Source organism: Cyprinodon tularosa, unplaced genomic scaffold (genome assembly GCF_016077235.1).
Source record: "Cyprinodon tularosa strain WSP-4 unplaced genomic scaffold, ASM1607723v1 ctg352, whole genome shotgun sequence".
NCBI classification, from domain to species: Eukaryota; Metazoa; Chordata; class Actinopteri; order Cyprinodontiformes; family Cyprinodontidae; genus Cyprinodon; species Cyprinodon tularosa.
The window spans coordinates 293,825-316,157 of NW_024039066.1; the positions used below are offsets into that span (position 1 = coordinate 293,825).

Consider the following 22,333-nt stretch of genomic DNA (forward strand, 5'->3'; position numbering starts at 1 on the left):
ATGAGTGCTTTTGAATGAAATGGCAAAACCCTCTGGAGTGATTGAAGTAGTGCAAGGATGCTGGCTCTGCTGCTGCCGCTGTCGTCTCTGGGAACGCTGTGTCCATGAATGGACCTGGAATACTGATGCAGGAGCCGCAGTGGGAAAGCCTCCAGAGCAGAGTGCAGACTGTTTTATCTGCAGTGGGGAACATTTGATTCACTTGTGGAGCTAAAGTGCTTGCACGTGCATTTGGCACAGATTGTGCTCAATTAATATTTGAGTATTGTAATACAGAAAAAAGCACCCCCCTCAGAGATGTTTTGCACCTAAAGACAACCTGAGTGGTATATCCAGAATAAGTAGCAAATAAATACAGCTTAAATAAGATTTTTATACAGGTGCTGGTCATAAAATTAGAATATCATGAAAAAGTAGATTGATTTCAGTAATTCCATTTAAAAAGTGAAACTTGTATATTATATTCATACATTACATACAAACTCATATATTTCAGATGTTTATTTTGTTTAATTTTGATGATTACAAATGACAACAAATGAAAATCTCAAATTCATCATATCAGAAAATTAGAATATTGTGAAAAGGTTCAAAATTGATGGCCCCTGGTGCCACACTCTAATCAGCTAATTAACTCAAACCACCTGCAAAAGCCTTTAAATGGTCTTTCAGTCTAGTTCTATAGGCTACACAATCATGGGGAAGACTGCTGACTTGACAGTTGTCCAAAAGACGACCATCGACACCTTGCACAAGGAGGGCAAGACACAAAAGGTCATCGCTAAAGAGGCTGGCTGTTCACAGAGCTCAGTGTCCAAGCACATTAATAGAGAGGCGAAGGGAAGGAAAAGATGTGGTCGAAAAAAGTGTACAAGCAAGAGAGATAACCGCACCCTGGAGAGGATTGTGAAACAAAACCCCTTCAAAAATGTGGGGGAGATTCACAAAGAGTGGACTGCAGCTGGAGTGAGTGCTTCAAGAACCACCACACACAGACGTATGAAAGACATGGGTTTCTGCTGTCGCATTCCTTGTGTCAAGCCACTCTTGAACCACCGACAGCGTCAGAAGCGTCTTGCCTGGGCTAAAGAGAAACAGGACTGGACTGCTGGTGAGTGGTCCAAAGTCATGTTCTCTGATGAAAGTAAATTTTGCATTTCCTTTGGAAATCAAGGTCCCAGAGTCTGGAGGAAAAGAAGAGAGGCACTTCATCCACGTTGCTTGAAGTCCAGTGTAAAGTTTCCACAGTCAGTGATGGTTTGGGGTGCCATGTCATCTGCTGGTGTTGGTCCATTGTGTTTTCTGAGGTCCAGGGTCAACGCAGCCACATACCAGGAAGTTTTAGAGCACTTCATGCTTCCTGCAGCTGACCAACTTTTTGGAGATGCAGATTTCATTTTCCAACAGGACTTGGCACCTGCACACAGTGCCAAAGCTACCAGTACCTGGTTGAAGGACCATGGTATCCCTGTTCTTAATTGGCCAGCAAACTCTCCTGACCTTAACCCCATAGAAAATCTATGGGGTATTGTGAAGAAGAAGATGCAATACACCAGACCCAACAATTCAGAAGAGCTAAAAGCCACTATTAGAGCAACCTGGGCTATCATAACACCTGAGCAGTGCCACAGACTGATCGACTCCATGCCACGCCGCATTGCTGCAGTAATACAGGCCAAAGGAGGCCCAACTAAATACTGAGTGCTGTACATGCTCATACTTTTCATGTTCATACTTTTCAGTTGGCCAACATTTCTATAAATCCTTTGTTTTTATTGGTCTTCAGTAATATTCTAATTTTCTGATATGATGAATTTGAGATTTTCATTTGTTGTCATTTGTAATCATCAAAATTAAACAAAATAAACATCTGAAATATATGAGTTTGTATGTAATGTATGAATATAATATACAAGTTTCACTTTTTAAATGGAATTACTGAAATCAATCAATTTTTTCATGATATTCTAATTTTATGACCAGCACCTGTAGTTCATAGCTCTCTTCTTCTTTTGACACCTTTATGGAGCAATTTTTTATTCCTTTAAGAGTTTCTCAAATTTTAAAATGTCCAAACAAAAACAACACAGAAGCAAATTTATGAATCTTGGAGCAATCAGCTTAAATTCTCTGTTGGAACAGAATGGCACCTTTGGCCTCCCTGGGTAATAATGGTCCTGAGTCTGGTGGTTTTCTCTGAGAGTCTGTCCTCCTGTCAGACTCCACAGCAGCTCACCGCCCGTCCACTTCCCCTGCTCTGCAGGGCAGCCCGCCGCTGACTCGCTGCCAGCCGGACATCTACCATGCCAGGAGAATGCGTGTGTGGAGGCAGGCACTCACTCAAACCCGGATCCCCATGAATCAAACTCTTGGCCCTCCTCTTCTGTCCCAGCATGCACCCTAGTTACCTGGCTCCTGTCCCACTAGCAACAGCTGCTACCACAGCACTGGACTGGAGGTTCCTCTGCGGGATAGCACACAGAAACGCACGTACAGACAGAAGTTTGTATTTCCAAACCAATTAGGATGTGTCATTGTCATCTACTCCTTTTCTTTGTAAATAACTCAGACATCTAATCTGAATTAAATACTTATCTAACCTTTCTCTACATTTATGTAAATTTATTTGACAGCGAACTCATAACCCAAAACCTCAGATTTAGTGGATGGATACAGGCTTTGGTATCAATATTGCACATAAAATGTTAAGGAGGTATCAGAAAAATCCCTACAGGGCAGAGATGAACAATTACACGCCAGATATACAAACTCCTGATGAAAAACTATTTTTGTGTAAAAAAACAAGATAAATCATAACTTATTTCATGATAGTGTGAAATTAAACCACTAACTGTCAAATTTAGAGTGCATGTCCTGCAAAGCCTTCTTTTTGTTTATTCTGAAGCATGATTTTAGTTCTTTACCCACTGAAGGGCCTCCTTAAATATGCCTTTCTAGCAGAAACCTGAGGGTTTTATTTATGTAATTATTTTTTGTTTTTTATGACTCACTGAAGTGCCTTAGGGAAGTATTATATCCCTAAGGCATGATGCTGCCGCCACCATGCATCCCTGTAGGTATGGTGTTCTGATTTAGAGAGACTTTATTTTTGTTCTTAGATATGCATTATATATACAAGTTTAATTTCCACCTGTCCACCTGCCTTTTACCAGGGTTCCCAAGTCTAGTTCTGGAGAGCAGTTTTTTTATGTATCCCTTCTCCAACACACCTGAATCAGTTGGCTTAATTTCAGACATTCAGCTTTGCAGATGCCTGGTAATGAGCCATCACTTCGATTTGGATGTTGATAAAGAGCAATTAATTCACAAGGTGGTATAAAAACAAAAAACACAAAAAGATGAAACCAAAATACAACAATGCCAAAGGGTGAATCAAACCTAAAAGAACCAACAGTACATTACAAAAATGTACATCTAAATACGTAATTTTTTCTTAAAATAAGTCTATTTTTTCTTGAATTGAGGAGGAAAGTGAGACACTTTTGCCATTGGAACAAGACAATTTACATCTAAAAGAAAAAAAGAATTAGCATTTTCTTTATTGAAGTGCATATTATCTATTTATCTTATTTTAAGAGGAAAAAAAAGAATTTTATTGGCAAATCATCAAATTTACCTGCTCAAATAAGGCTACATAAACTTAATTTAAGAATTTTGAACTTAATAGATTTTTTTTTGCAGTGTAGTGATGAAAAGCTGATATATATTAGAAGATGACATAAAAATGAAACAAGCATAAATTACTGTAACATAAAAACAGGGGCTCATCTTTACAAATTTATATGAAATGACTCCATTGGGAAAAAAAGACAATGGTGACACTACCCTGAAAATTTAGAGATGTCACAAAGGGACAAAAAAAAAAAAAAAAAATTATTCAAAGCATGATTAGAATATTACTTTAACACATTTAAATTGTCTATCCTTAACTATTGCCTCTTAGTTTATGCTTTATGACTAAAAATACTCCTGAGAGACAATAAGAAAATTGAAAAACCAGGGCTGTTAGCTTTACTTCACAGGAATTCTGACTTGATGATGATTTCTTCAGAAGACTCTCATTAATAATCAATCATTGACTCAGAGGTCACTGGAAATTATGAAGAATAACGGGGAGAATGTGCTCCTGGAGCACAGTAGACAGAAAACACTTGACAAAATGTCTAACCCCAGCTGAGCAGGACTCGGGGAGTGGCAAAAGCCAGAGTTTGCACCATCACTTTCAGCAGGGAACAATTAATAATGAAGTTGCTGGAGGACAGGGGTCAGGTTCTGGAGGTGGTTCATCTTCATGACTCTCCTCTGGCCTTCATCCTGCTGCTGCAGCTACTCAAACCCTGTGTTACTGACTTTCATCTCCACTGTCCTTCCGAGGAAATGTCTTTCTTTAAAACTGCTTAGGGAGAAAAAATGTAAAAGTCTTTAGCTGCTGCTCCACAAAAAAAAAAAAAAAAAAAAAAAATCCATAGTCCTTCAACTCCATCCGCTGTAGGTGAGGTGAATGGGACCTTGACAATCTCCCTCTAAATCCAGATTTCAAAAAAAAAAAAAAAAAAAATGCTGAATATTATGCAGTGAAATCCCAAATAAGACTTTCAGCAGGATACCTAACTGGCCTGCAAATCCCTCGCAGGGTTTCCTCATTACCTGCCGAAGTGAAGGCTTTAGTTTCGGTGATGATGAGTCAGAAAAGATGATGTTGGGGCTTAATTGCCTTCCCTGACGGAAAGAGCTCACTGTCAGCCAAATGCAAACCCTATCATTCAAGGACACATTTCTGTTGCCAGTAGAAAAGAGCAACAAAAAAACATGCAAGTTTGCTAAACTTCCAGTCCATCAGTTTTGCATTATTGAAGATCACAGCTGACCCCCAACACTTTCTGATGCAGGAAACAAGGGAGCAAACCTCAAACACAATGAGAGAAACAACTCACTTTTCTGGTAATCATAACTATGACTGTATTATCAGAAAAAAAAATCTTAGTTTTATTAAACATAAAAAACATTGTAGTGTGATCATCAGCTTTTCAATAACTCTACCAAATAAGGCCTGCTGGTCAGTGAAAGCTAGTTTTGGCAGTTTTTTTTTTGCCAAAAGACAAGCTCTAAAAATACTTGAGGTCAACATTACTGCAGAGAGAAGACTATCAACTCTTGGAAAACAATGAAAACAGCTGCCAATCTTTCCACAATTGCTAAAGATCAGATCATGCAATACTGCATGAATTGATAAAACTCTACCAAACTGGACTTCATCTGTCTAACTTCCAAATTTGCTAGGATGAGGAGATATCATGCAAATTTAAATTAATTTCCTGGTGTCTCTAAAGGTCCAGAAATGTTTAATTTATTCTATACAGTTTTTCTGTACATATGCTGTGCAGTGGTAAATAGGTGGTTTTATTTTTCAGTTCATTTAGTTTCCTCCATTCCCTATATTTTGCTTTCTTTTGCTGCTAAACAAAGTGATGGACTTCCAGTTGACAGTCCTTCTTTCTCTCACAGTATTGCTGCAATCCAACTGGAAGGATGCCGAAGCAACAAGCGGATGAATCCAAATTTTCAGTTACTGGACTTTTTTGTTTAAAATTATCATTTTAACAAGGAAAAAATGTATTTAAGATATCAGAAATACTTATTAAGTCAAACTAATACATATCAAAATGGCCTGCCATAGCCTGTTGTAACCATGATAACATTATGGGGGAAACCTTGTTTATTGCTTGAATGGCAGTGGATCAATTTATCTATTTAGGTGAAATCCACTGTCAGCAGGTGAAGATGGAGTATACAAACAGGTAGGATCTGTGCATCACCTCATTGGTTTCCTCCTCATTTTGATTCTGTCTTAGAATACGAAGTAAATACTAAGTGGCTGTTTGTAGAGCTTCGGGGTCTTTTCATCCCATTAAATGGCCGTTATTAGCAGGTATAAGTCCCATGGAATGGCTTCAGATTGTGCCTCCTACCTACAAAGGCTCAGTAGGTTGTTATCACCGAATGAGTCCAGCCCTAAAGTGCCTCCTTTTGTTCCTGCAGAATTAATGATCTATTTATGTGTAATCTGAAAATAATTTAAGTACTTGTAAAAAAAAAAAAACTAATCCGCACATCGCTCATATTAAAACAAAAACAGCTGAGTTGTTTCTAATCACATTAAATCCGTGTGACTGAAATGTAGAATTAATTTAAATTAAAGTTTTAAAATGCAGTAAAAAAAAACTGTAAAGGAGCTATATTGTTAATAAAGAGTAAGGCTGTTATCAGTGATAAATTGCATATTATTAGCCTTAAGAAACCTACTAGAAGGTAGAGGAGGCACAGTCTGAAGCCATTCTATGGGACTGGTGCAGTTTAACTGTGCAGTTGTTTTCTATATTGCAGTTATCAGACATCAATGTGCTCCCACAGTTATGTACCTGTTAAAGGAACCTGTGTAATGCTGCTAATGCTGAGTTACACCTACAACACCTGCTCTTAACCAGGTTAGCTCTGGGGAGAATGTTACAATGGTAACAGAGACAGAGGTTGATTAAACTCTCTTTGTGAAACAGAAAACCCAGAGTTTATTTAGTCTATTTCAGTTAGTAGTTATATATATATATATATATTATTTCTGAAATCTATTTGATTCTATTAGGTTTTACCCTACCAAAATCAAACTTTTATTTGCAGATAATGGCAAAAATATCAGGAAAATTTAGCAAAAGCAAAACAAATGAAACCTGTTAATCACCAAATGGCTAAAAAACATAACAAAAAAGTTATTTTAAAAACCACACAGTCTAATCGATGCCTTTCATTCAAATGATTTACAGTGACCAACAATGTTTCCTACAGAAATGCTGCCTCAGCTAAAAAGAATTGCCAATCTAACAGCGTTTAATGAGCCCAGTTTGTCCCATCGTGTGTGGACCATCCTTACAGCCAACAGCAAAGGAAGGAGAAAATATTGCCACAGCTCTGCAGTCAGAAAAGAGAACTTCTATGGGCTGGTGAAACCAGATGTGGTTATTCTGGCAAATTAAATAACTTCATAGGAAAAACCTAAGGCAAATATGAACAGTAACCAATCAGGCCAAAACCTTGAAAAAGGAAAGTTGGTACCTGTTATAACGTTTTAGGGAAGACTATTGTCATCATCTCTGTATGCTTCAGCCTCTCCATCCACTGGAGGTCATTAGTGTAAAACTGAAGCACAAACATGTCAGGTTGAGCCCTTTGAAACTCATTTTAGACAGATAGTTATTATTAAAGCCAGCTGACCATGTACGATTATTTGCCTGTTGTGATATTATTAAACAAAATACAGAAAAAAAAGCATATTCATGTTCTTCAATGTGTTTTTAAAAAGTTAGATTTTGTTAAATCATACAGGGGTTTGTTTAACACCTATCTGTGTTTTTATTGTCAGGACACCTTCGTTAGTGAAGGAATACAGCACCCTCTGAAAAACTTAGATGCTTTAAACATCTGGTTGGAGCCGACACTATTAACAGATTGGAGACACAAAACAAAACAAAATTCAATTTACAATTTCAGCCAAAATTAGACAATAAATAAACAAAATTGAAGTGTTTTTGTTTAAGTGTATTATAATAATAGGAATTTTTAAGGCCAAATCTGAAAAAAAAAAAACCAAAATGTACATATTTTATGAAGACCAACAATTCTTAATTAACCTGAATTAAAACATTTTAATAAATCTATTTAATTTGCCAATTTTCTAAAATGCCCCGCCTCATTGAAGTTGCACCCTTTAGCCACTTGGTGTCGCTGTAAACCTAGACACATTCCTACATAGAACAGACTTAAAACTTATTCTTCATACATTATATCAAAGCATTTTTATTTGTTTTATATTTAAGATATATCTGTTTTGTTATGCTGATAACAACAGCTAAAAAAAATATTCACTTTAATTTATAAAACTCCCTCAGTTTATAACATTTAAAGCTAGATTTGTGCCCATACTATTTATGTTTTTTGGGTGAGTCTTTCATTCGACATCTTTCTCAAAACTACTTTTTTTTTCTTTTTTAAAAAAATGCAAGAAAGTCCATTCTTTATTTAAAATCATATCTGAAAAGAATTTCTGCAGCATCTACAGCTCAGTTTCTTAGACTTTTGCAAACTTCAAACCTCCTGTTAAACAGAACATAATAATATATCTTATTGTGCGGTCAGACATTTTGACCCAGGATCCTCTGATTTTGCAGCATACATCCAAACATTTAAGAGAGTCAAACAAACCCTCTTGTATTATCCAATTATGGGGATATACTGTATATATATATGTGTGTGATATAATACAGTAACAAAAGCAAAGTGCTCCACAGGTAAGTCAGATGTTCTCTACTGCAGACAAGGCTGAATTCGAGCTCTTCTTCCCCACTGCAGCTCCTGCAGCCCTGCATCAGTATTCCAGGCCCGTTCATGGACACAGCGTTCCCTGAGTTGATGGAGACAGCAGTGGCAGCATCCCTGCATTGCCCTCATTCCACCACCAGAGGGCACAGTGGTTTGCTCTGTCTGCTTCATACGTCCAGAAGGACTGAGCTGTAGCCTATTTTAATTCCTCCTCTTTATCTCCCTCTCTTTTTAAATAGCTGTCCCCTTTTCAAAGCTGGATTTAAAGGCTTCAGATTATTTTTGCGAAATGCTAGAAACTCAACTCAGAGGGACTCTGGTCCACACAGCATCTTCAGCAAGAAGTAGGTGGGATATTAAAATGATTTCCAATCAAAGGGTTTCTTTCATCTGCATGCCTGTATTTGTAGCTCAGCGTTGCTTAACCTTTGATGACCCATAAATGACACAGGTTTGCACATTTAAATCTAAAAAAATATAATTTTTTTCTATCCAATTTTTAAAATGTTTTGCCGTCACACTTATCCCAAGCGGGTTCATGAGGAGTGCTGGTGCCTATGTCCAGCTACTTACTGGTGAGAGGCGGAGTCCACCCTGGACAGGTCACCAGTCCATTGCAGGGCAACACAGAGACAAACAACCATTCACACACACACACAAACAAACACTTAAGGAGAATTTAGGGAAGCCAATTATCCTATCAATCGTGTTTTTGGACAGTAGGAGGAAGCCGGAGTACCCGGAGAGAACCCACGCATGCTCAGGGACAACATGCAAACAACATGCAGAAAAACTCCGGGCAGGGATTTAAACCCGGAACCTTGCTGCTACCCACTGTTCCAATGAGCAGCCTAATTTTCTTTTTCATTTGGAAACACATTCATGCACACATTTTAAGTTGCATTTTATTTCCAGATCAGCCCCGCTCAGAAGGCTCCTCGGTGACTGGCTTTATTCTAAACATAAACCTTACCCATAGAAACTGTACAATGATGGCACTCAGTCACAGAAACCTGGCTCTGTTGTTCTATTTAAAGTTGTAAAGTTTATCTAAAGTTAATATCCATCAATATGAAATGTGAAGAAAACAGATTTGTTTAATTATTGTGCATAAAAGTTATTTGAGAAGCATTAAAAGTAACATTATTGTTTATTATTAGAGGAGACCAAGAACACCCCCATGTGTATGGTTTTTCCAGTCATTAATCCCTCGTGTTTATCCTCCATACTCTATTGCATTGTGCAAAACATTGCTCCATCCATCTGTCCATCTATCCACAGGGGAGAGCTGGAAACATGGTAGTTAAAGCTTTTTACAAGCTGTAACATTTTACAGCATCAGTTCCAGTGTTTTGGAGTCTGTCTCTACCAGCTTTGCACATCTCATTTTATCTTATTTTTACCCATCTCTCTTTTTAAAATAACACTCGCTCAGTTACTGGCACATAAATATTTGCATATGTGCATCTGAAAGTCCTGTTCTCTCTTTCTATTAAGGCTCAAGGTCAACCTTTACCACAGCCTTAAGACTCAAATGAAATCCAGCAGCGTTTTAATGCGAAAAAATCTACAAACCATCAATGGGTGTGAATACTAATGCAGGTCCTGCATTGTAAATGATTCCAGTTTTTGCCTGCATCACTTTTACAGCACTTTGTCCAGTAAGGTCATAGAAAGGGCTTTATTAGGTGTGATGTGAGATTATGTAACCTCGCAGACCCGCGGGCGACAGAAAAGCCAGGCTCGGGCAGTGGGAAAACCAGCGTGTTTGCTCTTAATATTCCCAGTGGTGGAAGCCTCATCTCCTCTGGTGACACTTCCTCCATGCCCCTGATCACACAACAACGCAGACCCGCTTTGATTGCCCCCCCCCAGTGGAAACACCAGAAAAGCAGGGAGAGGAAAGTGCAGGGGTTAAATGCTACAGATAAAGGATCTGGTTATGCAAGCTAATTAGAGCTCAAACTCCAGACCATATAAAATTTGAGAATGTTTTACTTACAGTTGTGCTTCATTTGTCAATATTTTAACAGCAAAATTCCACATTTCAGATACGAATCAATGTCAAATATTTATGCTAACTTAACCTCAAATCCTCCTTGTTTTGCTGAGCAGCCATTGAAAAATATGCATACCCAATGGCTTCTTCCACATCAATGCAAAGGGGCATTGCCATGTCCAGTTAAAATGCACATAACTGTGAAGTGCAAGGAATGCATAATAAAAAATAATCTATAAGGGTGGCGTGAACTAATGTTCAATCTCCTGTTATCTGATACCCTGAAATAAACTGATACAATGTTAATTTCGTTGTGTTATTCAACAAAGTTTTTTTCCCCACGTATTTTTAGTTTTTGCCATTTCCCCTGTCTGTTCTGCTCAGTATGATTTTTGGTCTTACTCCCTGGATTTTGCTGGTTATCGAACTTGGAATGTTTTACTGACCTAGGCTTGGATTCTCCCTGGATACATCTTCTGCTCTCAGATCACCTGGTTTCTGACATTGTTCTTGACTGGTTTTCGGCTTTAGATTATCCCTAACGGACTCCCTTTGCTTGCTCTGCTTCAAGCTACTCCACACTCTGTGCTCCGAAGTGGTAATGACCACAAGCGGCGGACATCTCCCCCCGGGTATCTCCTCTCTGAGTTTTGGACTGAGCTCTCAACCAGGTCAGTGACTTTTTGTAGTCTCTCCACTCATCCTACTTTTCACTGATCTGAGTTTCCTGTCTCAGCAGAGAATCTGAGAACTCCTTAGAGTTTCCGTCGTCCTCTTTTGTTTTTTCTCAAACTTGTTTAAAACTTTCCGTTTGTCTTCTGAATATTGGGTCCAGGCTTCAGTACCTGTTACATGCGGAAAGCTAATTGCACATCCTCCTGACAACACCATCTCTGTGGTGACATATGGTGGTGGCAGCATAATGCTGTGGGGATGGTTTTCTTCTGTCCGAGCTAATAGGAAGGTGAGTCACAGGTTGCCAAAAGCTTGACGCTAGGATGGAAGTTCACCTTAGCCAAAGTAACCCAGGATGGTTTTAGACTAAAGTAAACTAATGTTTTAGAATGGTCAGACTGACTCTATGGGAGCATTTAAGGCAGAGTTCAAGCTTACAATACCACACAGCTTGTCTAAAAACAAAAGCAGCTGATCCCAACACTTTTAAAGGCTCTTCATGTCCTCCAAGAGTGAAAGCAATTTCTTTCCAAAGGTTGTTCACAATCTGATGATCATATTGATATTTATAGGCAAAATCACAAGAAGTCTTAAAATGTTTATATTTGCCAGCCCTCCCCAGTAGGAGCTATGTTGGATCCGAGCTTTCTAGGTGCGCTGTGTGAAAAGTTAGTCTGCACAGATGTTGTGCAGAGGGGCATGACGCTAGAATGATGTAATTGGGCTGCACTGACTTCAGGAATGCATCACAAATAAGGCTTAAGAACTCTGTTCTCGGGTTATCCATTTTAAGCTTTATCCATCCTTACTAATCCTTGGTTTTATATGTGGGAAGAATGAGATAAAATTGTTTAGATGTATGAAGCTGGAAGCTGTATATCCCAAAACTAGTAGAAGCTGCATCAAAATGTGGTTTTACAAACCATTTACTCAGGAGCTAAATTTAATTATAAGCCACACTTTTCAGATTCTTATTTCCAGAAACAGTTTTTAAAACTATCTATCTTTATGAAGATAAATCTCGTATGCCGTTCATGCTGTTCCAAAAAAGTTAAAAAACAATCCACTGGACTTTGTTTCCAAATTTGAAGACGTTTCGCTTCCCATCCAGGAAGCTTTTTCAATTCAAAATGTCAGAATTAGCGTTGAGTTCAAAGCTTTATAGACTAGCCCAAAAACAAAGCTTAGAAACCATGCAAATTGAACCGATCCGCCCCTTATGGAGAGTTGTTTGGGTTCTTTGTTAGCCTGCAATACCTGATACTGTACTATGCCTATGTAATTAGGGTCATTAGGGTCATGGTTGGTCTGTCTGACCAGGTGAGATGTTTTGGTCCCCTGCATGGGGGTGGGGGTTGAGATGATAGCGGGAGGGAATCAACTCTATCGCTGCGTTTTATGTTTTTTGAGAGCTGAAACCTGAATCCACCCCCTCTGTTTAAGGTTGGTTTTTCTTTTTTAACATAAATGGCTTCCTTCACACCCCTTTCAAACCACCTGTCTTCTTTGTCCAAAATGTTAACATTTAGTTCCTTAAAAGAATGTCCTTTAATGATAAGGTGTAGATGTACAGCCCAGTCTTGTCCAGAGAAGGTAGCTCATCTCTGTTGGGTGTCTGTGGAAAGGTTGTTTTGTTTCTCCAATATAAAGATCAGAGCTTTCCTCAACACATTCATGCTGATGAATAGATGGAAACTTCTGGGAGGATCTGTATATTTCTCTGGGACCCTCTTTCTCTCTCTCTCCACTCCAATAAATCAACCAAGGTAAACCTGATCCTCAAACCTTGAGGAAAAAAACGATTTCTAACTGACTTTGTGTATCAGTTTCAGCAGCATGCAGGGTGTGTGAGCGCCTCGTACACACAGTTGCAATCTGAGCAGGAAGTTAAGAAGTGAAAGCCATCCTTTTGGCAGAGTGGAAACCTAATGCAGACTGTTTCTGACCTAGAAATTAACATGTAGAACTATACCAACAACTTTCTGCAGTGTGAGGCAAACATTTACATTAACTTCTTGAGATTTTTTTGCCTCCGCTTAACAAAGGAAAAAATATTTTCTGACTGTGTTGTTGCAATAATCTCAGATATTTGATGGATAGCGTTGATATTTTTGGATTACAGCTCCCAGTGGTCGCGTACGATGTGTTATCACTATTTTACAACCGCTGGCTGAAGATGTGATTTCTGCAAAGCACACAAGGCTTTACATCTGTCAACTCAGCTTTTATTTTTATGGGAGAGCTGATGCCAATATTTTTAGAGCGAACTTGCTTTTTTTTTCTGATTTCTGTCAGAAAAACTCTTCACTCTGTGTCCTTTTTACAAGATTAAAAACAATCTGATTACATTTAGTTTGACATGTAGGGTATAGACCTAGGTAAATCTAAACATTTAATGACTGTGATTGTTAAAGTTATGGGATTTTCATACCATCTGGTATTCATGTTTAACACATAAGGTCTTTAGAAAAGTAAAGATTTTAATATCCATGACTAATCTGGAAGAGCACCAAATAAGACTCCCTTCTGAGGGATTTAATGGTTTTCTCTTGGTCTAAGAAAAAAAAAAGGTTTAAAAAGAAAATGAGAAATAAAAAGAATAAAAAAAACAAGAAACATGTCCTAAAACAGGATGGCAAACAGTTAACAAATAGGAAGCTAATTAAATGATATTAAGCATGATGATATTAATAAACTTATGCAAAATAAGGTGAGATATTTGTGCCCAACCTTTTGTAGACACAACTCGACCACAAATCTGATCACATCCTTTTAGGTGAAGCTCCCATGGCTTCCCAGCTACCTATCAATGCATGGCAAATGTTTTAAATTTATCAAATACATTTAATATATAACATAATGATGATTTATTATACTAGTGAATAAGGTATCAAAAAACAAACTATCAAAGCTAAAAATATAATCACCCCTTTTTAAAAGTCATGAATTAAAATTTTCATGACTGTGCACAGCTGTGTAGAATCAAGAACTAAATTATGTGTGACGACATGAAGTAGGCCAAAATAATTCAAAAAGCAAAACATCGGGCCCCGATCTGAAGGAAACCAGGAACAGATGAGAGAATAAGTTACTGACATCAGTGTGGGAGGATCTGGGAATCAGGTAAACTGCATGGAACTATTATCCACAGTGGAGACAACATGGAAAAAAAGTGGAACCTCTTCGTAGTGGTTATCTAAACAAAATTATTCTAAGAGCATGTTAGTCAGAGACAGAAAAAAAGATTTTTTTTAGAAGATGCTCATTATCTTATATGCAGTACTAAGTATTTCATGCAAAGAATCAGTTTCTAAGTGCAGTAGTGTGATGATCTGAGCCTGTTATGCAGCTTCAGTAGCTGATGGCTTCCTGTCTATCATCAAACTTTGAATTTTACAACCGAGGAGAAAATCTGGAAGGAAATTCTTGGACATCAGTTGTAACCAGGCTCGGACTGGTAATCTGTAATACCGGGGTGGGCCAGTCCTAATTTCAGCGTGCGAGGGGCCGGCCCTCCTTAAATCAAGCCGGCCCCAACACTCACTCTCCGGCGGTGAAAAGGGCCAAAAATCGTTCCCAGTCCGAGCCTGGTTGTGACCTTTAACTTAAGCATAGGTTAGGAAGCCGGACAATGACCCAAAGCATATCTGTAATCTACCTCTGAATGTTTAACAAAGCATTAAGAATTTAAACAGGCAATTCATAATTTAAAATTCTCCACTTTGGCTCTACTAAAACAATTCTGTGGGCCAAAATTTCTCCACACTGATACAAGACTGTCACTCCTTAAAGTTCTGAAATATAATTATCCTGAAATATAATCATCATCTAAAAGCGTTGTTTGCATCTACATTTTCATAATAGAATTACTTTGATTATTGGTAACATTTAAATGCGTGGTATTTTTCTTTTTTGCATGCATGTGCAAACAGTTTTGGAATCTAATTATGTCATGACTTCAGGCAATCCCTTTAAGTGATTAACTGAAGATTTTTAGGTACCAAAACACATAAAAAAACCCCAAACAATTCTGTTCTTATCAGATTGTAAAATTGCTTATATTTATTCCCAAGTGTAAAAACCTCACAGCAGATTACAGTGTTTAGTGTGTGTAAGTGATATGAGAAACAAAGAACATCCTTATAGGGTCTACAGGTTTTGAGAGGAAAAAGCAGCAGGTTTTACTGATCATATGTAGTTTATAACTAATAATTATCAGTGTAAGCAGCTTTTAAAAAATTGTGGTTTGCATAGCTTGGGTGTCACCACACTATTAAGTCGGATAGATATGAGAAATGACTTTAGAGAGGCAAATTATTTCATGTTCATTAATTTATTGCCAAAAGGTTTAATAATGATGTAAAGAATAAAACCAAAACAAAACTTAAATATGAGGGCAGTTTTTAGGCGTGAATGTGGCAGTAATTTAACCCAAGGTCAGATACCCAATATATTCATGCCTCAGTTGGCATGTAAACCCCATAATTAGAAAAAATTATTTTTGAAAATTTGAAGGAGAAGCTTCTTGCTTTTGAAAAGAGAATTTCATTTGATTTTTGTATGGCAGGTGCCTCGTACCAGAGGAATAATCCTTTGGGTTTGCTGCCACTGGAGCTAAGCTCCTTGGAGTCATTGAGCGGACCGCTTTAATGTAGATCCCTCAGCTTGACAGCTGCAATCTGGCTCAAAAAGTTTGGTCCTACACTGTTCCAGAATAATATGAGGTTCTACAAACTCTTTAACTATGAGTAGAAATTACTTAAAGCTAGTGTGTAATCATTTTACTGAGAAAAATGAAATATATTAAACATAAGTATGTTATTTATTATCATCCATGAATGAAAAGTCTCAACCTTTATGTCTGCGTTGCTTTATAGAGTGCTATTTATAATTTCATAGGAGCAGGTCGCTTTTGTATGGAGGATGACCTCTTTGCACTATGGCAGCGCAGAGCTGACAAACTAGTGTCTGTAGAGATCGCTATTAGGTGCAAATATGGCTACGGAAAGTTAGGCCTATATACAATCTACATCCTACACAGACCTGGAAAATACTATTTATAAAAAATTATCTATGGAAGGTACTCTCTCCTGCACTTGTTTGTTATGGTCAGAGTGCCCAAAACAGAGGGAGGAATCACCCAGACAACAGAGGTAAGGTGAGCAATGAATTGGAGCTCACACTGCAGCAGCGGGAATCAGTGCGACAACACTGAAATGCTGAAAGAGCTCCATAACTGGGATGAACTGGCCATTCCTGCCCCCCTCTGGGGCTAAGCTGTGGATAGGAGAAGACTGCCTCGCATTTGGAGAAATAAATGCTGGGGAGAGGCTATTTCTAACTCAGGCTAGCTTTAGAAACTAACTGCAGATGATGGGAGCAGGAAAGCTGTAGATGGCATAAGTCAGCTGGGAAACAGAGCACTGAAGGTGGTGGAGATGGGCTACAGTTGACCATGAGGAGGACTGCGGTACATCGGAAAAGCCCGCCAGGGAAACAGAGCAAGAAGAGACGGCAGCAGGCCAAGGCCAGCCTCTACAGACTAACTGCTGGAGGACGGTTGAGGATCAGAGGACCCTGTGGGCAGACAGAGAGGCGGAGCGCTGACCGGTGCCAGCGCTGGAGGTAGGATTACGAACAGTCCTTCCAGGGTTGAATTAAAACCTGCTTTATTCTTCATCTACAATATTTTCTCTATTTTCCATTTTGGTAAAAAAAAAAGCTTTTCCTAACTGCTTCACTTAAACAGTGGTCAATCCACTATACTTTATAATTTCTAAACTTAATAATACAATTTCTTTTTTTCCCCTCCAGCATTTCATTATCATTACTTTGTCACAAGTACAGCACAATGAAATTCACTCTCTGCATTTAACCCATTGCCTTGGGGAGCAGTGGGCTGCTCAGTCTGTGGGAGTGGGTTTCAAACTCACAACCATGTACAATATTAATGTACATGAGACAACAGTATTAAAGAAATTTATGGAATTGATGTTTGAATTTCTGATCAGCAGATTGTGATTTAGTTGATTTAGAGATCTGTGAATCTCTAACGTAAACAAACCGTCATAACTTGATAAGAAATATAAATATAAGAATATTTTTAAGGTTCTGAAGCGAACAAGGATGTATGGGGGGTACTTTCCTTTAAAACCTATGACAGATTTATGAGATTTAAAGCCCCCCCAAAACAGATGAGACCTTCCAATCTGTCTTAAATCTTTATGTAAGACAGCCTCACAGTTATGAAGACGGGGCAGACAGACTTAGCAGTTAAACGTGAGAGAAAGGAAGGTGTTGTTTGGTGAAGTGTGTTAGAGACACGCAGAGAAACATGGTGATTTGTTCCCCCTAGGGTTCGTATTTTATTCATCAGGACTTGATGCATCCAAGTATAGGATCATTCGGTTTTTGGCACCTTTTAAAGATTTCATTATCAATTCGAACAGCACATTAAAAATGAAAAGAATCAAAGAAATGGCTAAGGCTGTGTGAGTTTTCCAAACCAACATAAAATACATACATACATTTATTTATATATTTATAAAGAAACCAACTGAACAGTTTAAAGAAAGCAGTTTTGTTCAAAGTAAATTGTTTGGTTCGTCTGACAAATGTAATGAGATAATATATGCTAAATAAAAGTAATAAAAAAAGAAACCATAATAAATCCACACATGAAAACATTAATACTTTAAACTCTAGCGCCTTTGCTTTTTTCCCCTTATAGTAATTAACCTTTAAAACTTAAGTTTCTCAAGAGCAGATTTGCTGTAATTTAATAGCATGCATTTAATTTCTGAAATTGTGAGTCTCTTAGCTTTTCTTGTTCTATTTCATATTAAACTTGTTTTTTGTTTTTGTGTCTGGCGTCCTCTTCTTTTTCTTCCCTCTCTGCTCCTTTCTTTCCGTTTTGCAGAAGTCGTGTTTTTGGAGTCTTTGCAAGTCGAGCTTTGACTCCTTTGCTTGGCTCTTTCTGAAAGAGGGTGGGGGTTTCAACGCTCCCTTTACACCAAACCCTCGAAAAAGAAAGAGAACAGAGTTGGAGAAAAAGCAGAGAAGGTTCTATTAAAAGAATATGTAATACTCTACTGTTGAATGCCTGCTTCTGCTTCTGGTACCTTAAGGACCTTCTCTTGTTCTTGACCTTCAAATGAAGAGATAGAAAAGTCTTTTCTCCTATTATCAACAGCACTTGGTTGAATTTTCTCCTTTTTTTTGTTTTTTGCTTCAGTAAAGTCTGTTATCTCTTGATTATTAACATAATAATTTATTTATAAAAGTAATACATATATTTATATATATGTATATATGTATATATATATATATATATATATATATATATATATATATATATATATATATATATATATATATATATATATATATATATAGTACCTTTGTTAGAGATTACAGATTGGGGTACTTCTTACTGAATCCCAAGCTGTAACAATTCACAGTTTTAATGCAAAAAATTAACAAATGAGTCAATAAATAAAAAAAGGGCTTATATATATCTTAGCATTAGGCTGGCTGAGGGGTAGCTGGAACTGTCGCCCCAACCGAACTCAAGGGCATGAAATCATGGAACTGATTATCTGGTATATGCCCAATCCTCCCACCTTTCACTTGTAACCTGGAAAAGAAAACCTGCCCAAAAACATGACAGATCTCACTCGTCTCTAGGCTACCCGACCCGATCAATCCCAGAACGAGGCAGACTCGTTGGAAACTCTCTCAACAATGGTTATGGAAAAGTCATGCATTTAAACAAAAACAATGAATGTCTATAAACATGGAAATCCAACTTCTCCAGGAGTCGACGGCATCCAAAGGGGTTGCCTGTGTCTCCTGATCTCCGGTGAGCTTGCCAGGCCTGTCTCCATTCTCTCATACAGGCGTGGTGCGGCGGTTCGCTGTGTTGGTGTGACTCGAGTCTTTCAGGTCCTTCTGGATGCAGTTGTGGACTTGAAGGAAGTTGTGGTCCCTCTCAGAGTTGAAGGTGGCTGTGGGCGTACCGGACGACTTGAGGGTGTCCCTGGGAAGCGTGTACATGGAGATCTCTGTGGATGGTAGCGCGCTGAAGCCCTTGAGGCCCACGGGTGAGGCGTCGCGGGAATGTGACGGGTCTGTGGATCGGGAAGAGGAGCGCGAACGGCGCCTGTAGCGATATCGATAGCTGGGGATCCGTGTTATGGCCGAGCCTTGGAGGTAGTCGGCTGCGCGTGCCCCTATTCGCAGCTGTCGATGGCGGTCGATGAACATGTGCACGGCCAAGACGCCAACCATCTCAGCCATAATAAAGGATAGGGCACCAAAGTAGAAGGACCAGCCATATGAATAGCTGTTCTTCTTTGAGTCGCTTTTTGAAGGGTCCCCTGCATTAGCTGATATGTACACGATGATCCCGATAATGTTGCTGAGACCTGGTGCATCAGAAGTCGTATGGCGACCATCATTTAGTAGTAGACAGAAAAAAAAACAAATAGAAATGTGGAGAAAAGGGGAAGGCAGAGAAAAGACAAAGTGTCAGCGGAAGAAAAAGCTCCTGGTGTTGTTTTCTAATCAAATATTTGATGTTCAAGCTTCAACTTGTCAGTTTAGTCACAGAGAATATTTTGATATGAAAGGTATTAAAAGATGGATAATAGGGAAAGTGTGTCAGGAACACAGACACAGAGGGAGATAGATCCCAAAGGGGGATGTTTAACCTAGCAACAACATGAAAAAAAGACCACAATGCAAAATGGCTTTTCGCTATGGTAGAACACAGTCAAAAATCAGACATTATAGAGATTAACTTATAGAATGCTCAAATGTTCACGACTGGAAAAGAAAACTGCTTACAGAGTTGTGAAAAGGCATGTCCTTAAAATTTCTTCTGCTTTGGCTTTTTTCCTCACATTAAATGTTTGAGACCATCAAGCAAAGGTTAATATCAAGCAAGGAAAACCGGACCAAAAAAAAAGCTTTTTTAAATATTATTAGTTCTAACGTAAATAAGAGGAACATTTCCAGACCAACCTATATAAAAAAGTAATCACTTCCTCAAGATCATCAGTGTCTGCGTCACCATTAGCAACAACAACCGTCATAAAGCATTCATAGTAACTTCCAATGGGTTTTTTACTTTAAGGCAGAATAGTGTTGATCTATTCTTCTTCACATAATTGTTGTGATTCAGCCGTTTCGAGGGTTTTGGAGCATAGTTTGTTTAAAGTTGGCGTCTCAGATTTTTCAATCCTGGCTTTGACTAGGCCATTTTGCAACCTTCGTTTTGTTTAATGGGAGCAAATCAATGTTGGTGTGTTTTGGATTATTGTTCTGCTGCGTAACACTTATGATACTTTAAGTTGGCATCAAGACCTTATGGACAGATGTTCTCCTTACAGATGTTTGGTGGAGACCACAATCAATGGTTCTTTTACCTGCGATAATTCATCCAGGGTCAAAGAGAAGCAAAGCTGTCCTTGACATTCACAGTACAACCACCTTGTGCAATTGACAATGTAGTTTTTTTTCTTCTATTTAAAGTTGTTTTAGTTTTACCCCAGATAAAATTGGACTTTTCTTGCCAAAAAGTTACAATTCTGTCTCGTCAGGCCACAGAATATTATCTCAAAGGTCTTGGGAATCATCAGAATGTTTTCACTGTAGAGTTTTTCACCCTAAAGGCATCATTGATGCCATTTTTTTGCCCGACTCCTTAATTAATGTTGATCCATGAGCACGGATCTGTAACCTGACTCCGCCAGATGGATTTGCTCCGCATATCCATCTGGAAACCTTCCGTTGAAGTAATTTTGGGAAGGGGCGAAAATGCTGGTTAGCTGATTGGCCTATGTTGGTGATAGACGGGCCAAATAAACCAATCAGATCAACGAAGCATATGACGTACTAACAGAGCAACGACGAAGAGGAGCCAATTGATAGATCAAACTCTTGCCAAAACCAGTCAGGAGAAGAGCAAAAACATCTTTTCCTCTGAGAAAAGCCTCCAGAGCAGTGTTTTGCTCTTCTTTCAGTGAAGAAATACTCTGTAATTCCGATAAAACTTGCTCGATAGCCACGCTAACGCTAGTTTCTTCGCTGAAGCCGCCATGTTCTTTAGACTGAACTGTCGGGCTTCTTGTTGCGTCACACCTCAACCCGCCTCAAAGCCAACACTGATTGGACGTTCGTTTGGTGAACAGCTCCAAATTTTCTTCAACGGAGAGTAGAAATACTGATTTGTGAGTGAAACCTTGAAAGCTCGCGAGATCAGGATGGTCTCAAGAGGCTAACTGATCTGAGCCAAAGGGGCCTTTTTAGGAATGATGTTCTGGGACCTTTGTCACCTTCCAGATTAATCGTTGATGTACTCTTGCAATAATTTTAGTAGGTTGACCAGTCTTGGAAATGTTCACTGCTTTTTGGTTGTGGACCTTTTGAAGACAAATAAAAATACTGAGTTTCACAGATCAGTTATTTAAAATATGTGGTTAAATCAGTGTTTTGTGCTAAATTTTATGTTGTTAAACAAGTTCTCTATAAATAATATGCTGTTCTAAAGATCTAGTAGTGATCAGAGCAGGGTGCTGCCAGTGAGACTGAACCAAAGAGTTCATTAATTCATGATTTAACCAGTGCTGCCAACTCCTCTGTGAGGAAATTAGCTATTGGCTGTGCTGTAAGTCGCTAGAAGTCGCTGAATGACGTCATTGCCAAATTTGCATAATATATATATTTTTTTCAACTTTTTTTTAACTTTTTCTTTTCCCCTTGTGGTCCCCTAAGGAGCTTAAAAATCATGGTAAAACATTAACATTTTGAACAACAACAATTAACAATCTAAATGGAACAAAAAAAGGCTACAAAGAATCAATGACAATGTGAGCAAATAATGGTAATTATTGTTAAATTTTTTTCAAACTAATAAGATTTCCCTCCACACACGCAGGCTGTGCTTGAGTGGGTCCTCGTCATATTGGTCAAGGCTCTCTATGGCAGGTTCAGCAACTGAGGGAGCTGACTTCAGCGTGATCAACCTGCGCCGTCAATCTCTGCACATGCGAGCGGTTCATTTGCAGTCTGGAAGCTGAGGGTAAACATGCTGTGGCTCTGACTGCAGCGCTGAGAGGGACTCCTGCAGAAGCGGGAGAACGGGGTTGGGACGCGGGAGGTGCCCCACGGCAGACACCAGGAAAAGTCGCTAGATTTGTCGCTAGTCGCTGTTTTGAAAAAGAGTCGCTGCAGGGGTCTGAAAAGTCGCTAAATATAGCGACAAAG

At 38.6% G+C, this 22,333-nt stretch overlaps 1 protein-coding gene across 1 annotated transcript in view; it reads right to left on the reverse strand.

Annotated features, from left to right (window-relative positions):
- Positions 1–17,403: 17,403 nt before the first annotated feature.
- The window catches only part of cacng2a (calcium channel, voltage-dependent, gamma subunit 2a), a 114,047-nt gene continuing 109,117 nt past the window's right edge, over positions 17,404–22,333 (reverse strand). Inside the window, exon 4 of the mRNA XM_038295290.1 lies at positions 17,404–19,491. Within this exon, the coding sequence (XP_038151218.1) occupies positions 18,956–19,491 (536 nt within the window). The 3' untranslated portion in view covers positions 17,404–18,955. The remainder of the gene's footprint in view (positions 19,492–22,333) is intronic.